This window comes from Silurus aristotelis (assembly GCF_946808225.1).
Source record: "Silurus aristotelis genome assembly, chromosome: 10".
NCBI lineage: Eukaryota > Metazoa > Chordata > Actinopteri > Siluriformes > Siluridae > Silurus > Silurus aristotelis.
In genome coordinates, this window is record NC_139583.1 from 29,350,593 (window position 1) to 29,368,013 (window position 17,421).

At 40.9% G+C, this 17,421-nt stretch overlaps 1 protein-coding gene across 1 annotated transcript in view; it reads right to left on the bottom strand.

Annotated features, from left to right (window-relative positions):
• Window positions 1-8,508, bottom strand: part of spon1a (spondin 1a) — a 78,375-nt gene extending 69,867 nt beyond the window's left edge. Inside the window, exons 1-2 of the mRNA XM_083552945.1 lie at window positions 7,646-8,508; window positions 6,752-6,858 (exon numbers count right to left, since the gene is read on the bottom strand). Coding sequence (XP_083409071.1) covers window positions 6,752-6,858; window positions 7,646-7,889 — 351 coding nt within the window. The 5' untranslated portion in view covers window positions 7,890-8,508. The remainder of the gene's footprint in view (window positions 1-6,751; window positions 6,859-7,645) is intronic.
• Between the last annotated feature and the right edge of the window lie 8,913 nt (window positions 8,509-17,421).

The window sequence follows — 17,421 nt, forward strand, 5'->3', positions numbered from 1 at the left end:
ATAAAAAATAAACAAATTTATTATTAAAAAAAAGCAGTACTGAATCATGAACATGTGCTAAATGAAATAACTATAAATATAATATTTAATGAATATAATTATAATGATATTGTTCATAAATTATAAATAATGAATATAATGTAGCACTCTCTGTGCAGCATGCAGTCTCACGTGTAAAAACAAACAGCATGTGGTGTCGGTGATTCGCCTCTAGAGGTCGCTCTCGTAATGACAGCCGATCGGAAGCCGGAAAAACTATCGATTTGGATTTTTGCCGAAAGCCGATCGTTCCAGCGATCAACTATCCGTGTTGATTACTCAAAAATTAATTGCTGAACTCTACAAAACTGTATTGGACATCTTTGGATGCTGTAACATTAAATTTTGCTTTCATTTGATCTACAAAACCCAAACCTGAGTCAGCTCCATTACCTTATACTTTGCATGGTTTAAAATGAAAAATCTCCTCTTATAGAGCTCTAACCCTATTAAGCAAAATCTTAATAAAATCTAGTGGAACATCTCTCCAGAAGAGTGAAGGTTGATATAGCAGTAAATGGAGACTTGACGGGGAATGCGATGCTCAGAAAGAAACACATACCAATCTTATAGTCAGGGTTCCACAAACTTTTGTCCATATAGTGTATAAACACTTAATACAGAAGCACAAACTCCTGTCTCAGGTCCAGAGTTACTTCTGACTGTTACAAAGCCTTAACACGTGAGTTTCCTTCCATACATGTTTAATGTGCACATTTCTTAGAGAGAAAAAAATCACCCTATTAATACTTATACACACTTGTACATTTCCTGAGCATTCGCACAGCCGTCCCTGTAAATGAACCGCAACCACAGTAACCACAGTAACAATCACAATGCATTCATATACACCTGCGCTAATAATCCAGGAGCTCGACATCGCTGCGGCGTAGCATATTTTAAAGCAGGAAGTTGTTAAGGAGCAATTACAGTGTCTTAAAGAAAATCGATCTGAACGCGTAATCAGTCATCGAGTCCGTTTAGACATAAAGATTTCCTGTTAATGTAAAAAAAAATGCACCAAACCATCACATCAGAGCCGTAATGAGCCTTAATTAAATAAAAACGACTCTTTTATAGGTTGTGCGTGCTTGTGTGTGTGTGTGTGTGTGTGTGTGTGTGTGTGTGTCACTATGACACTTTGTGAGAATGCAGCGGTCCTGCTGTGAAGAATGCCAGGCTAACCTTTGACCCACAACTTTTGAGGAGCTGAATGAGGACCTGGACGTCACTCCAGCTGAAGCAACAAGCAATACAAAAGCGAAGCGCTGAGACCGAACACAAAGATCGTAATCGCAAACATCAATTTCAAATTGAGTTCTTTGTTGACATGCCGAACAAGTTGCTAGGAACAACTGGTGGGTTTTTTTTTTTCTTTTTTTTTTTCTTCAAGACAAAGAATCCCTGCGATAAAACAAACCACAAAGCATTAATTCTACACAAATGTGTGTTGTTCCTGTATTTGAGGAAACGTTCCCAACTTAAATACGTTTCCAGTAACAGTAAAACTCCTCCTTTTACATTTCTACTCGAGTAAAAAAAGTTATCCAGAGCAACTTAAATGTATTTTATTTATACAACTAAAGGGTTAAGGGCCTCATTTAGGGGCCCAGAAGAAAGCAAGAGCCTTTATTTGTCACATAAACATTCCAGCACAGGGAAACTTTCTTAACATATCTCTTCGGAAGCTGGGGTCAGAAAGCAGGGTAGAGGTCCTTGCCCAAGGGCCCAACAGTGGCAGTGGCAGCATGCCAGCTCAGGAACTTCTGACCTTCTGATCTGTAACCCAGTGAGTTACAACCTCCCCAGTGGTATAGTCATGGATGGATTTGACCTCATGGCTTCTTTTTTATTCGAATTCATACATTTGAGCCACTGAGCTACTATGTACCTCAACAGTAAGAAGCATAGGGTTTCCAGTATGCATTTGGCAGCCTCATGGTGCTGGAAGAACATCTTGAACACTGAGCTACAACTTCCCAGTAGTGAATGTAATGATGTACAAGAACTCCGGCCTCCTGCACAACAGACTTTTAGATCTTTTAGTTTTTTAAAATCTGCTCTTTAATATTACTTTTTCAGGATAGCTTTCAGGGGATGTTTTTATTTTTGTGATGTACACTGTCCGGACAAAAGAATTGGGACACCCGGCATTCCCAGCCATAGCTTTCCCAAACTGTTATCACAAAGCTGAAGGCAGATACAAGATGTCTCTGAAAGCAGTAACATGAGATGTTTTGTTCACTTGAACCAGGAAACCCAAACCTGTTCCAGCATGACAATACCCCTGTGCACAAATCCAGCTCCATGAAAATCTGCTTTTATGGGTTGGAGTAGACGATGTTCTTCTATAGAGCTCTAAACTAAAATTGAACACATTTGGAATGAATGTGAATGCTGACTGCACCTCAGGCCTCCTCGCCTCACCTACATCACTACCTGACTTTACTCACACTCTTGTGTCTGAATGAACACAAATGTCCACAAGGTCACTTCAAAATGTAGTGGAACATCTTCCCAGAAGAGTGGAGGAAATTATAAGTTCAAAATGGGAGTTAAGGTGGAATGCAATGCAATCTGTGATTCTTCTTCTTCTTCTTCTTCTTCTTTCTAATATTGTTGTTATTATTATTATTATTATTATTATTATTATTATTATTATTATTATTATTATTATTATTATTGTTATTATTATTATTCATTTTGATTAAAGTTTTTTATAGTTGCACACACAGTAAGTGAACCCTCACTTCACACACCCTCTTTCCAAAACCATTCACAGAGTCGTCCTGTAGACACTCCTTTGTTATCTTGGCTGTGTGTTTAGGGTCGTTGTCCTGTTGAAAGATGAACCATCGCCCCAGTCTGAGGACCTCTGGAGTAGGATTTCATCAAGGACGTCTCTGCACATTGCTGCATTCATCTTTCCCTCGATCCTGACGAGTCTCCCAGTTCCTGCTGCTGAAAAACATCCCCACAGCATGATGCTGCCACCACCATGCTTCACTGTAGTGATGGTATTAGCCAGGTGATGAGCGGTGCCTGGTTTCCTCCAGACATGACGCTTGGCATTCAGGCCAAAGAGTTCAATCTTTGTTACTCATAGTCTGAGAGTCCTTCAGGTGTCTTTTGGCAAACACCAGAGAGGCGGTCATGTGCCTTTTACTGAGGAGTGGCTTCTGAATGGACACTCTACAATACGAGTCTGATTGGTGGAGTGTTGTAGAGATGGTTGTTCTTCTGGTAGGTTCTCCTCTCTCCACAAAGAAATGATGGTGCTTTTTCAGGGTGACTTTAGGGTTCTTGGTCACCTCCCTGACTAAGCCCCTTCTACCAGATCGCTCACTCGCTCTAGGAAGAGTCCAAGTGGTTACAAACTTCTTCCATTTATGGATGATGGAGGCCACTGTGCTCATTGGGACCTTTAATGCTGCAGAAATATTTCTGTCTCCTTCCCCAGATCTGTGTCTCGATACAATCCTGTCTCGGAGATCTACAGACAATTCTTTGGACTTCAAGGCTTGTTTTTTGCTCTGACATGCACTGTTAACTGTGTCTTTCCAAATCATGTCCATTCAACTGAATTGACCACAGGTGGACTCCAATCAAGTTGTAGAAACATCTCAAGGATGATCAGTGGAAACAGGATGCACCTGAGCTCCATTTTGAGTTTTTATTTTTTATTTTTAATAAGGTTGCAAAATTTTAAACAAACTTCTTCTATGGGGTTTTGTTTTGTAGAATTTTGAGAAAAATAATTAATTTAATCAATTTTGAAATAAAGCTGTAAATAACAACATGTGGAGAAAGTGAAGTTCTGTGAAGACTTTCTGGATCAGTACAATTAATAATAGAAATATGTCTTCAATGTTTAAAATGAAGGAGTTAAGGAGGAAAATGAAATTGAATTTGATCAGAAATAAAGATGATAAGGAAGAAAAGAATGAGGATTCTGTTCACTGAGAACGAATGAACTGTAGATTTAAGGGAATGTCTTAAAATCCTTTTGAAGTCTTTCTGTCTCATCCTTTGTTTTCTAAAACGCTAATTGGAAACGAGTAAAAACAGCCACTCGAAACAGTTCAGATGAAGTCGGAAAATGAAGTGAAGCCCGTGTTAAACAGCTCTGACCTTTCTGTTGCTCGAGCCCTTAAGAACTTCATACGTCAGCATCTCGGTGCTCGGGTTCAATATAAAGAGCCTTATGCAGGTGAAAAGAATAAAAAACCGCTAGGGGAAGAAAAAAGAGCTGGAAATATGCTTGTAGACAGATATTTAGGAAGAGAAAAGAAGAGAACAGAAAAGAAAAGAAAAAAAGAGAGCAGAAGAAAAGAAGAAGAAGCTGGATCCCCACATCGCTTGACCTTTCCTTTTCCCGAGGCTCCTTCTGTAGGGATTCAGAGTAATTACAGTTGAAACAGCACTGCTGAGAGTTTTACTCAGTTACACCACAGCACCAGGTTCCTTACAGCATGTTTATGGCTGGAGAACGTTTAATTCATTTACCCACATGTTCCTGACTTCACTTCTAGAACTTCACTGCACTTGTGTAGAGAAAAAAAAACATTATCATCACTTTAATTACATGTAAATGTGATAAAGGGAAATAGTCCCAAATCCCAACACCGCTCACTGCTGGGCCCCTGAGCAAGGCCCTTAGGCCTCAACTGCTCAACTGTATGAAAAGAGATAATTATACGTCACTCTAGATGAATGTAAATGTAAAGATCTGCAATAACAAAATCTATTTCTTCACTTTGCTTTGGAGAAACAATCAGCAAGGCTGAACTAGATATTAGTAACCCAGTGGTTAAAATGTTGGACGATAGGTTGTGAGTTCAAACCCCAAAACGGCCAAACTGTCACTGCTGGGCCCCTGAGCAAGGCCCTTGTCCCTCAACGGCTCAGATGTATAAATAAATCATTGTGTGGAGTTTTTAGATTAGTGTTTAAGGCATTTGACTTTAGACCCAAAGGTTGTAAGTTCAAATCCCAGACACACCAAACTAACAAATTTTAGTCGCTCTGTATAAGAGCATCTGCAAAATATATAAATATTTGATAAATGCCAAATATATTACCTCTCCATTAGCTGATATTTCATCCTCTAACAAACTAACATGACATGTGCTCCAGCAACTGGAAAGTTCCTTGTATTCAGTCGGGTTCTGCACATGCTTAAGAAGTTCTGGATGCACTTGTTAGATAAATTTGGCTTTTCCAAGACCTCCAGTTGTTCCACTACATCACACCTTAATTCTCCACACCCCTTATCAAAACCAAGCCATTACTTTCCTTCCTCTCGTTCTCTGATCCAGCTGGTGTGAGGTAAAAGCCAGGACCTCATCCTGCCCTTCAAAGCACACTGTACCACCTCACAAAAACCTTTCCATCACCATGAAGATATTAAACAAGAGCAAGAAAGGCATCTACAGATGGTATGAAAAAGAGGCAGGAAAAAGCTTTTGGATGGAAGAGAACAGGAAAGACACGATGCCAGGTTCAGCAGGTTTTTTTTTCCTTCCGTGAAACAGATTCACTCCCGGCTTCTAAACCTAGCGAGAGGAAAATCTTCAGATGAATTGAGTGAGCGGCCCCCTGCACGAGGCAGGAAACGAAAGAAACGAAAGAAAAGCTCTGTAAACCGATGGAGAGTTTATAAGTACGCTTACAGGGTTTTGTTTTATTCTCTCTCTGATATCTCATGCCGTGAGACAGACGAGGCAGTAAAAGCAGATGGTGGTGATGGAAAAGATTTGCCAGGTGCAACTGAGTGTGAAGTTCCTTCTACCTGGAGATGCGTCCGAGCAGAAAATCCTGGTGCTTCAGTATCAGAAGAAGCACATTGCATTTCAGTACAGCAGAAAGACTGTGTGTGTGAGAGAGAGAGAGAGAGAGAGAGAGAGAGAGAGAGAGAGAGAGAGAGAGAGAGAGAGAGAGAGAGAGAGCGAGAGAACTGGTCTAGCAGCCAGGCAGCTTGGCTTTGATTTCCGGTGTGTGAAGAAGTTTAATGCAGTTGAGGTTCAGCAGTTAAAGCTTTTTATGTACAAGTGATTTAGGATCTGAAGATCTCTGTAGGTCATTTAAAGAAAAACAGCACCCAGTTAAACACTCATTTTAATGCTAATTTGTTGGTTTAGCACCAGATATTTCTTTCATTCCTTCATTTGGCTGTATTATTCCGTTCCCCTGTATTGTATATCATAAAGCACCAAACCATAATTAGATCATTTTATTATTCATCCAGGTTGGATGCTTGCTGCACTTTACGTTCTCTGTACTTCTACTCTGTACTTTGGCAGGGAGAGTCAAATTAAACCTACACAATATTGACAAAAGTTTTTGGATCAATGACCATGTGCTTCACGTCCCATTCCACATTTAGTTCCTATTAACTGCAATTATAACCTCTACTAATGCAGTTCTGGGAAGTTGTTCCACTAGATTCTGGAGTGTGTTTGAAGATTTGAAGTACCCCGGACAAATGCAGATGTCAGTAGGGATGAGGTCAGAGCTCTATAGTTTAAGATCTTCCACTTCAACCCATGCAAAGCATATCTTCATGGAGCTGGAAGAGGAAGGTCAAATTTAATACCTTCAAACTTGTGGCATTTATTATAGGAGGAATCAGATGCATGGAAATGAGGTGTTTCAATATTTTTGTCCATATAGTGCATACTACAGACTTCTTTCTTCTCAAACACTCTCCTACCTGGAAATTCCCAGCGTAATCCTCCTCCTTGTCTCCATTCCGTCCTTCCTTCAAAGCAATGAGCGTGAAGCCTCTAAAGTATGCAGGGCTGGTGGTGTACAGAGTCACTGTAAAGGCAGAACAAATGAGTAACGATAATTAGAACAGGATTTTATTAAAACAGATTTCTAAACGAATCCAGGAGGCGAGACGTGTGATCGATTCTGCTTCAGTAGTTTTTACAATACTTCATTACATCACATCAATGCCTTCTGCAAATATACTCTTTACTGCGCAGACATTACAGCACATGATATTTACACTGTATGCCCGAAAGTTTGTAGACATACATCAGATTGATTCAAGCAGAATAAACGCTCTCTGCATCCAACGAATGTCCAATCCACCTGACTGGAGGAGGAGAAAAATCCACATAAACTCGACCCTGGAGCTCTGAGAATCAACGCTACCCAGAGCACAATCCGCATTCTGTTGCTTTTGATTGTTCAGTGTGTGTGTGTGTGTGTGTGTGTGTGTGTGTGTGTGTGTGTGTGTGTGTGTGTGTGTGTGTGCAGATGTTTCAGATGTTTCCGTGTGCACCACAAATTGTGCACGCACAAGTCTCCAGTGAAATGTCAGTAAACAGAGAACACTTCAATCATCTCCTCTAAACCTTTCTTACAATTCGATCTTATTAACACGATTCCTGCGAAACTATCAGAACTTCGCACGAGAAGATCATTCCTAACTTTATATCCGTCCTGGTATGAGATCTGTTGCGAGCCCAAACCAGGTTAAGTGATCATCACTTATGAGAAAAAGATGAGAAAGAGAGAGAAGAGGAGAGGAGAGGAGAGGAGAGGAGAGGAGAGGAGAGGAGAGGAGAGGAGAGGAAGAAGATGACGGTGAAGGTACCTCTGTACGTGCTGCCTGGCTGATAGCTCTCAGGTTCTCCTTCAACGCGGAGCCGGAACTCGCTGTAGAGCTCCTTCCTGGCGCCGTGCGCCCGCGTGATCCAGCTGCAGTACCCGTCTGATTTGGGGGCCCGGTCCCCGGGCTCCTCTTCGGTAAACGCGAGCGCAACGCACAAGAAACCGACCGAGAGCGACAGGAAGAGCAAGGACGCGCGCGCCGCCGCTTCGGCCATCGCGCGAACCATCACCGGGAGCAGAGAAAAAGGGAAGAAAAATGAAAGAAAGAGAGAGAGAGAGAGAGAGAGAGAGAGAGAGAGAGAGAGAGAGAGAGAGAGAGAGAGAGAGAGAGAGAGATGAAGTTGTTTAGAAAGGCGCACTGTTATTGGTGTTTGCTGTTTATTTGTCTTTCCGTGCACGCGAGAGTCCGGTCCGATCTCCGCCTCCGTTAAGGACGGGCTCGTGCTCGTGCTCCTGCTGCTGCTTCCATTACCGGGACCGGACGGCACCACCGGAATATAAATGGGCGCGCGAGCGCCGATTCGCTCGAGAGTCTTCCGAACCAACCCTCTCTGCAGAGACTCCGACACCGACTGCACCGACTCCACCGAAGTGCGCGCGACTGCGGGACGGGAATAAAATAAAGAAGAAAATTTATAAATAAAATAAATCCGACGTGCGGGGCGGCGAAACGCGCGCGTGCCGCCGGGTCGTTGGAAACGAGCGAGCGCGCGCGAGAAGGGGTGGGTGGTGGTGGTGGTGGAAAAGGATGGTCAGACACAAAGCTTTGATCCGAAGTTCACGCGCAATTCCCGGCGGCGGCGCTGACATTATACACTGTCTGATTTCAGGGGTGGTGAAAAAAAAGTGAAGAACTGTACAGGAGCATTGTGATGTTTGTGCTGTATATCCTCCATTCTTCTGATCAAAGACCAGAAGCTGTTCACTGATTGTCCCCTAAAAACACAGGTTTATATTGAAAAAGTAACAATGATTCCATTGGGAAAGCTGGAAGCTTATTGGTTAGTCTATTGAACTTTGGATGGGAAGGTCACAAGTTGCACCACCTATAGGTGCCACTGCTGGGCCCTTGGTCAAGACCCCTAACCTTCTACAGGTTAGTCACTCTGAATAAGAGCATCTGACAAATGCCATAAATGTAGATGTAGAACATGTGCAAAGTTTGAAAAAGATAGAATATCCCATAGTTAGACTATTTTTATTCAACAGATCTAAATATAAAATATTAATATTAATACCACATGTTTTATTTCTCTAATAAAGACATTCTGTATTGTATGTCTGTTTAATTTTTTTTTAAGAATGTCAGGTCATTTTTATCTATTTATAGTTTCGTTAATGTAATTTAATTCACTTCAATTCAATTTTAAGTGTACTGAGCTTTTAACAATGGACACTGCTCCAAAGCTTCCTGAGACTTCTTGAGGAAAAACCTTTAGAGGATCCAGACTCGAAAGGGAACTCATCATCATCTACAACACAGAATGTCCATTCATTACAGCTCCATTGTTGTTGTTGTTGTTGAGGTTTTCAGCTCTTGGACACTTGAGTGCAAACGTGTTCATGGTCATTGAAACCCAAATCCATATTCATGGTTCTCAAAATATTTCTTGTAATTACAGTCCAAATCCATCTTCAAGGTTCTTGACCTGAACCCTCCACAGTAGGCACATGGAACTTATTCCTATGGAGAACATACTGAGTTTTCTCCTTCTGAAGAGATCTCCATCCAAAAGTTGGTTGTCAGGATGAATCAGGCAGGTCCAGGAAGAAGAAAAGGACAAGATCATCAAATCTTCAGGATTATTGGGTATCCCTGGTATCGCAGAATACATTGTACAAAATACATCGTACAGTGTGATCAGAGTACAGACTCTGGTGAGGCCACCTATGACATCATAACTCAAATGGAGGGTCAGGAGGTAACACAGACCTGAGGGAAACCTAATTCAAGATCTGCTACATGTTGTATTGCCAGGAGAATCTAAATAAATCAATCCACAATCCACATGCTATTGTGAGGATATAAACAGTCGGGTCATGAAGTCACACAGCCTGATTATGTCTCAGTAATAATATATGTTTGTCAACCCTTGTGAAGGAGAACCGCTCTGATCTTTTCCATCGATGAGCTGGTCACGGCGTTCAGCGAACCAACCCGCATGTTCTGGCCCGCTTTGTGCATCGTTTCCTCCAAACCTCACGGGACACTGAGGGGTGAAACTGATGAATATCATCTTTTTAGTCCACTAAATAAAAACCCATTGGCGGTCGGACAGCTGCTCGAAGTCGATACTCTCTGTAAGGCTTTCACATTAAATTCAGATCTTCATGTCCTCCGAAGGAAGAGAGGCAAAGCCGACCATCAGGCATCAATAATGCTAATAATCATCGATCTGAACTGCAAAAAACAACCTTGGATCAAAGTCAACTAGTTTCAGGGAGTTGTGCTGTTGTTGTTGTCATCGTTGTTGTTGTTTTTGTGCATATTTTTTCCTATGTTGTAAATGAAACATAACAACTTTGATTTAACAACTGAACAACTGTGATTCAAAGGTTTTCTTTATTCCACCCAGGAAACTTCTACCTGACTCCTAATAATCAGACATTTTTTTTGTTAATAATAATATAATAAATAAATACAAAAATACACTGAATATTTGTGAAAGTTTGAGGACAATAGGTTTATGGAAGGAGCCTCCAGTGTCAGGGCTCTGGATCAGAGGACAATTCAGATCATTTAATAAGGATTTATGGTTGTTTGTACAAAAATGCATTAGATGTAACTATAAATGGATAGAAATTATATGTAATTCCTTAATAAATTAAGTATCCTTTTGCAAGTTGCTGTTGCATAAAGGGATAAAGCACTGATTTTGTTATTATATGAGGAAAATGATTTGGTTATTGAATAAAAAGTCCTAGACAGAGACGGGTTTATTCCCACATGAGCGATCACAAAATAAAAGCCATGGAACATACAGCAGAATCTACTTTCCCTGTCTTCTAATCACCGACTTCAATCGGCAGGAATTAAAGTTATCTTTGAAGTTCTTTAGATGTTTTTATAGTTGCATTTGGATCATTAGGGTCATGTTTGAATTTTTTGGTGAACATCTCAAAGCTGAAGAAGCGTAACCATGGAGATTTTACCACAAAAATAGCATTCTAGTTTTCCTTCTTTTCCTTCCCAAACTGATGCAGGGGTCTGATCTATGATTGGACAGGGATAAAAGCATGAGAAGAAAACTAGTATTGATTTTTATTAGCTTTTGTAGTGATTCAACATGAAACCTTCTCAGCTGTATGTCGTTCTTCCCCAAACTCTTACCACAAATCTGCACACAATTGTATCAGATATCTTAAATTTTCCCTTCACATGAACTACAAGATCCAAACCTGTTTCTGCATGATAATGCTCTTGTGCACAAATGGATTGGAGTGGAAGATCTCAGAGCTCCAACTCTATTGAACAATGAATGTGAGTGTGCTTGTGAAACTGCACCCCAGGCCTCCACACCTCACCAGTACTTATCTTTACTAACAAAAATATAGCTGGATGAATCTCCACCAATCTCCACAAGCACATTTGAACATCTAGTGGAACATCTTCACAGAAGAGTGGAGCTTAATATAATAGCAAAGGGAGACTAAATGTGGAATACGATGTTCTAAAAATCTGAGATGTTCCAGAATCTTTTGTCCATATTATTCAGATCACTACATTCGCCATAACTAGAAATTCTTTGCAATATATCTCCACATCATGCACTAACATCTACCACTCATCCCTGGATTATTATCACCCTACTATGATTTTAGTCATGAGCCAATAACAATTGAAATAAAATCATGTATTATGTCTCTGATAAACCTTCCTATGTCTTGTGCTGTAGGTTCTAAACTGTGCTTCTGTGGATTGATGGTTGATTTGTATGTATGTAGATGTTCAGGTGCCGAGTGTCAGAGTGACAGTGATGAGTTTTGATGTGTCCTTCATGCCAGCAGAGTGTTTGGCAGGAACTGCAAACCTTGAGGGTGGATGAGGGAACTCATGCGTTACTCATCGGGTTCCCACCCTCCGTTCAGAAGTCCTAAGTAACATCTGTAAAGCTCTAAAGAAATCGCTGACCTTGGCAGAAGTCATGTAATTAAAGTTTGGCAGCTTGTTTGGAGGAATTACTTAACTAGATGCTGTTATGGTCCAAAACCAGAATCACAAATATATTCACAATAATATTTACATGAAATTAGCCGCTTATCCTAGAAACTGAAGAAAAGACAAAACGGCGAATGATTGAGTGCTGAATCTGTGCTGGAGATGTTCCATCAGCACTGCCTTTCTTCAGCCAGATCCTGAGAAAAAATGCTTCAATTGTGAAGAAATACCACACACACACACACACACACACACACACACACACACACACACACACACACACACACACCAAGTCTGGCTCCGAGTTCCCCATCTGCCCCTCTGCTGCAGCTCTAATCAACTCTTCTCTCTCTACACATCTGATGGTCTCCACGTTGTGAAGAATTATGTTGCACTTGTTTATTTCAGACGTATTAATCCCCTTAAATGAAGAAAATCTCGTTTGTTTATTGCTGGTCGATACTGAGCAGATATTTTAAGACCTTACTTATAATGTTTACTTTGCAAATGCTATAATTTCTTTTTGCATGATGCTGATTGAATATAATATTGATGTGAGTGCACTTTAGATGGTTGTACCTCCTGAATTCACAAAGAGGCTGAGCATTAAGTCCAGAAAAGCTTGGATGTGGAGTCTATGTTGGTTCCCCGTGGATTGAAAACTTCACAGTGAAGATGTTTAACACTTTCTCTATATTGTGGGACGTGTCAGTGGTTCTGCTAAATTCATCAGTGAACGTGAGCTTTGGGAAATGTTTCCACCTTAAAATATATAAGGTTTGTAGAACGCCCCATTCTTTCAGAACATATTAGCAGATGAACTTAATTATTCTACGCTACATACAGTGGGTACGGAAAGTATTCAGACCCCCTTAAATTTTTCACTCTTTGTTATATTGCAGCCATTTGCTAAAATCATTTAAGTTCATTCTTCTTCCTCATGAATGTACACACAGCTCCCCATACTGACAGAAAAACACAGAATTGTTGACCTTTTTGCAGATTTATTAAAAAAGAAAAACTGAAATATCACATGGTCCTAAGTATTCAGACCCTTTGCTGTGACACTCATATATTTAACTCAGGTGCTCTCCATTTCTTCTGATCATCCTTGAGATGGTTCTACACCTTTATTTGAGTCCAGAAATTTTTGATTATACTGATTGGACTTGATTAGGAAAGCCACACACCTGTTTATATAAGACCTTCCAGATCACAATGCATGTCAGAGCAAATGAGAATCATTAAGGTCAAAGGAACTGCCTGAAGAGCTCAGAGACAGAATTGTGGCAAGGCACAGATCTGGCCAAGGTTTCAAAAAATTTTTTGCTGCACTTAAGGTTCCTAAGAGCACAGTGGCCTCCATAATCCTCAAATGGAAGACGTTTGGGACGACCAGAACCATTCCTAGAGCTGGCCGTCCGGCCAAACTGAGCTTTTGGGGGAGAAGAGCCTTGGTGAGAGAGGTAAAGAAGAACCCAAAGATCACTGTGGCTGAGCTCCAGAGATGCAGTCGGGAGATGGGAGAAAGTTGTAGAAAGTCAACCATCACTGCAGCCCTTCACCAGTGGGGCTTTATAGCAGAGTGGCCCGACGGAAGCCTCTCCTCAGTGCAGGACACATGAAAACACGCATGGAGTTCTCCAAGATGGTGAGAAATAAGATTCTCTGGTCTGATGAGACCAAGATAGAACTTTTTGGCCTTAATTCTAAGCGGTATGTGTGGAGAAAACCAGGCACTGCTCATCACCTGTCCAGTACAGTCTCAACAATGAAGCATGGTGGTGGCAGCATCATGCTGTGGGGGTGTTTTTTAGCTGCAGGGACAGGGCGACTGGTTGCAATCAAGGGAAAGATGAATGTGGCCAAGCACAGGGATATCCTGGACAAAAACCTTCTCCAGAGTGCTCTGGACCTCAGACTGGGCTGAAGGTTTACCTTCCAACAAGACAATGACCCTAAGCACACAGCTAAAATAACGATGAAGTGGCTTCACAACAACTCTGTGACTGTTCTTGAATGGCCCAGCCAGAGCAATGACTTAAACCCAATTGAGCATCTCTGGAGAGACCTAAAAATAGCTGTCCACCAACGTTTACCGTCCAACTTGACAGAACTGGAGAGGATCTGCAAGGAGGAATGGCAGAGGATCCCTGAATCCAGGTGTGAAAAACTTGTTGCATCTTTCCCAAAAAGACTCCTGGCTGTATTAGATCAAAAGGGGGCTTCTACTAAATACTGAGCAAAGGGTCTGAATACTTAGGACCATGTGATATTTCAGTTTTTCTTTTTTAATAAATCTGCAACAATGTCAACAATTCTGTGTTTTTCTGTCAATATGGGGTGCTGTGTGTACATTCATGAGGAAAAGAAATGAACTTAAATGATTTTAGCAAATGGCTGCAATATAACAAAGAGTGAAAAATTTAAGGGGGTCTGAATACTTTCCGTACCCACTGTATATACAAATAAATGCAGTTTCCTAAAGGATTTTCGATCATGTGGTTTAGTGATGAGTCGTTTATGAACGATTCGTTCGTTTTGAGTGAGTCTTTAATGTGACTCAGAAGAACGAGTGATCTGTTTTTTTTTCTACTGAACATGCACAAGAAAATCTCAAGAAATCAGAATGAAGTAGTTTACCTCTTGACTCTTCTGGTCTGAATCGTTTGTTCTTTTGTCACATGACTCCCAGAGACGTTACACAATGCAATGCAATGCATTCTGTTTATTTATTTTTTTGTCCTTAGCTGCATTGTCATATTTGTTTATTTTCGGAACTATAGTTAAAGTTCAGATTGTTTTGATTATTGAAAATGGACAATTTTTCTGATCAAAGGAACAGCGTGAACTAAATGACTCAAATTAAAATTCGTACATTTTAATGAATGAAATTTAAAAAAACAAGTCACTGTAATAATTTGATCTTCCCATCACTACAGTGAAGGCCAAAGTGCACATTATTGCTTCTTGTACCAGAAACCAAAGCTCAGTGAGTTCTCAGTGAGTTCCTCGGATCTGTGATTTTCCTCTCACTTTTCTTTCATTTTTTCCTTTTTGCACCACAACAGTTCTTTTTTGGACTCTTGCACACCAACCTGTCTTACTTCCTCAGCGAATTTGGAGTCGACCCGAAGTTAATAATTTGGAAATTAATAAGCAGTTTAAATTAGAAGTAGATGCCAGTGGACCAGGTACTTGAATTGTTCTTGTGCTGGAGCCTGATCATTATCCCATCTGCAATTTTATAAAAAAAATTCACTTCAATATTTGCTCTTCAACACTGTGAGGTTTCCCTTCTGAGAAGGTCAAACTTTACTGTGGATTATAATGAAAATGATCTTCAAATGCATCATCAGCTGGCTGACCGCATACTTAGATTCAGACCCGCTGAAGCATTAAAGTGGGTTTTCCAGAGTTGGAAAAATGCTGTAGCAGAGCTGATACACATGATTAAAAAGCTAGCTGTGGTTCTGGAGGTGAATGTAGGAGATACTCTGCTTTAATGGATGGCGTGCACTTATTTCTATTATTTAGCTGAAAGACTACTGAAGTGCTGGAGGTCAGAAAACAGGACGTTTTCACAAAGTTCGCAAATTTAAAGGTGACTGATTTTGGTCCTGATTACACCCTTTACACCCTGCATTTAAGTCTCACAGTCTTTTTTTTTTTTATCTTTTTATTTTTTTTATTTGTGTTTAATTGTATGCATTTCCTTTATATCACTGGTGTTATATTTGTAAAGCACTTCTTAATTCCATACTTAAGGGTGGGTTCTTGATGTGTTAGAAAGTTTTTGCGAATCCTTGGGTGTAATCAGTACCAATTTGTGCCACATGCATAAGAAAAATTGCTTCTAAAAAATATACCACCCCTGACAGAAGGGGGCGCTGGTGCAAGAATTTACCATGCATATGGACCCACGAGAGGAACCTTGCAAGTCGTATTATTTGTTTGTTTGATTTTGCATTCATTCATTCATTCATTCATTCATTTTCTTCCGCTTATCCGTAATTCGGGTCGCGGGGGCAGCAGTCTAAGCAGGCCCCCGCCTTCGACTGCTGCCCAATCCTCACAGCACCGTCCCTTATGGTCCCTCCTGCAGGTGGTGAGCCCACGGGAAGGCGGCCCCACGTCACGGACCTTGATATTTCCCTCGTAAGGGACCCCCGGAGCATAGAGGGTTAAGGGCCTTGCTCAAGGGCCCAAGAGTGGCAGCTTGGCGATACCGGGGCTTGAACCCCAGACCTTCCGATCTGCAACCCAGCGCCTTAACCGCTGGAGCCACCAATCCCCCTTGTTTGATTTTGCAATTAATGTTTATTTAGTTTAATAAATAAACTTCATTGAGTATACTGTACTTCCTCAATCAGCCTCTAGATGTATTTATGCATTTAAACATGTGTCAGGACAAACAGACTGCGTCAACTGCCCCCAAAGTAGATAAAAAGGGTAAGAGACATAATTGGTGACTCTAACCTTGTTTTCACTACAGTGCTACTGTAATGTAAAGCGTCAAAGCAAAGCAGAGCAAAATTACTTTAAACTGTTTCATTCCCGGGCTCTTACTGTGCGATTTTTAATAGTCCTTAGCGATTGTCGCTTGTCAGACTGTACAAACATGATCCCCAGGTCCTGCTGTAGGATCTTAGTTGTCATATTGTCAGACCGACAAGTATTACGTCATCAGTTCGTGACACGTTCAGACTCGTGTTCTCTCGCAAACGGTAGCTAGCAGCGAACAAAAACAATCTGTAGCATTTTGTTCATAATATATCTTGATAATAATAAAAACGTCATGCAAACACTCCTTTTTGCCCTATAACTCAATATGTTTCTCTTTTTTCTGTTCTGTCCACCTGACTCATTTCCACATTCTCCCCGAGGTGGTTTAAAGTTGCGCTGATTGCGTTATCAGGTAGAAGTCATGTATGTGAACATGTCAAACCAGCAATCGATTACTACTGATTTTAGCCTTAGGTTTTAGGAATCTTTTAGGATTTTCAAAATTTGTCTCAGACGATCAAATCGCACAGTGTGCATCTGGTTTGAGATGGAGATGACCAGGGGGTTTCAGGACAGAGAAAGCTCAAAAAGGTGATATATTGAGCATCACTACGGTGGCATCAAAAAAGGCCAATAGATGGCAGCAGAAGTCTGCATGCACAGTCACAGGCAGCACCGACCTTCATAAGTCAGTGTGGAAAAACACATCGTCCTGTGTACATTGGGAGCCGTGCAACTGCTGTTGTTCTGACCACGTGCATTTCCACGTGTGCAATTTCATCGTGAACTGCAAAACCAAAAGCAAACTTGAAATTCTGCATGAAACTCGGCAAGTTTACAGCGATGCTGCATTTGGTTGTTTAAGATATTTTGAGTTTTCAAGAGCAGAATCACTGGAAGACGATGAGAAATCAGGAAGATCTTAAACGAGCTTAAACCCTGAAAATGTCCAAACCATTCGCAACTTGCGCATGATGATCTTCGGCCACATTTGGCTCTTGACTTCAGATTTGACTTCACCATCTTCCAGAAAATGAAGATGCAAGTGCGAATCACAGAAGGTGCTTGACACACTTTGAAAAGAAGACTTCCAG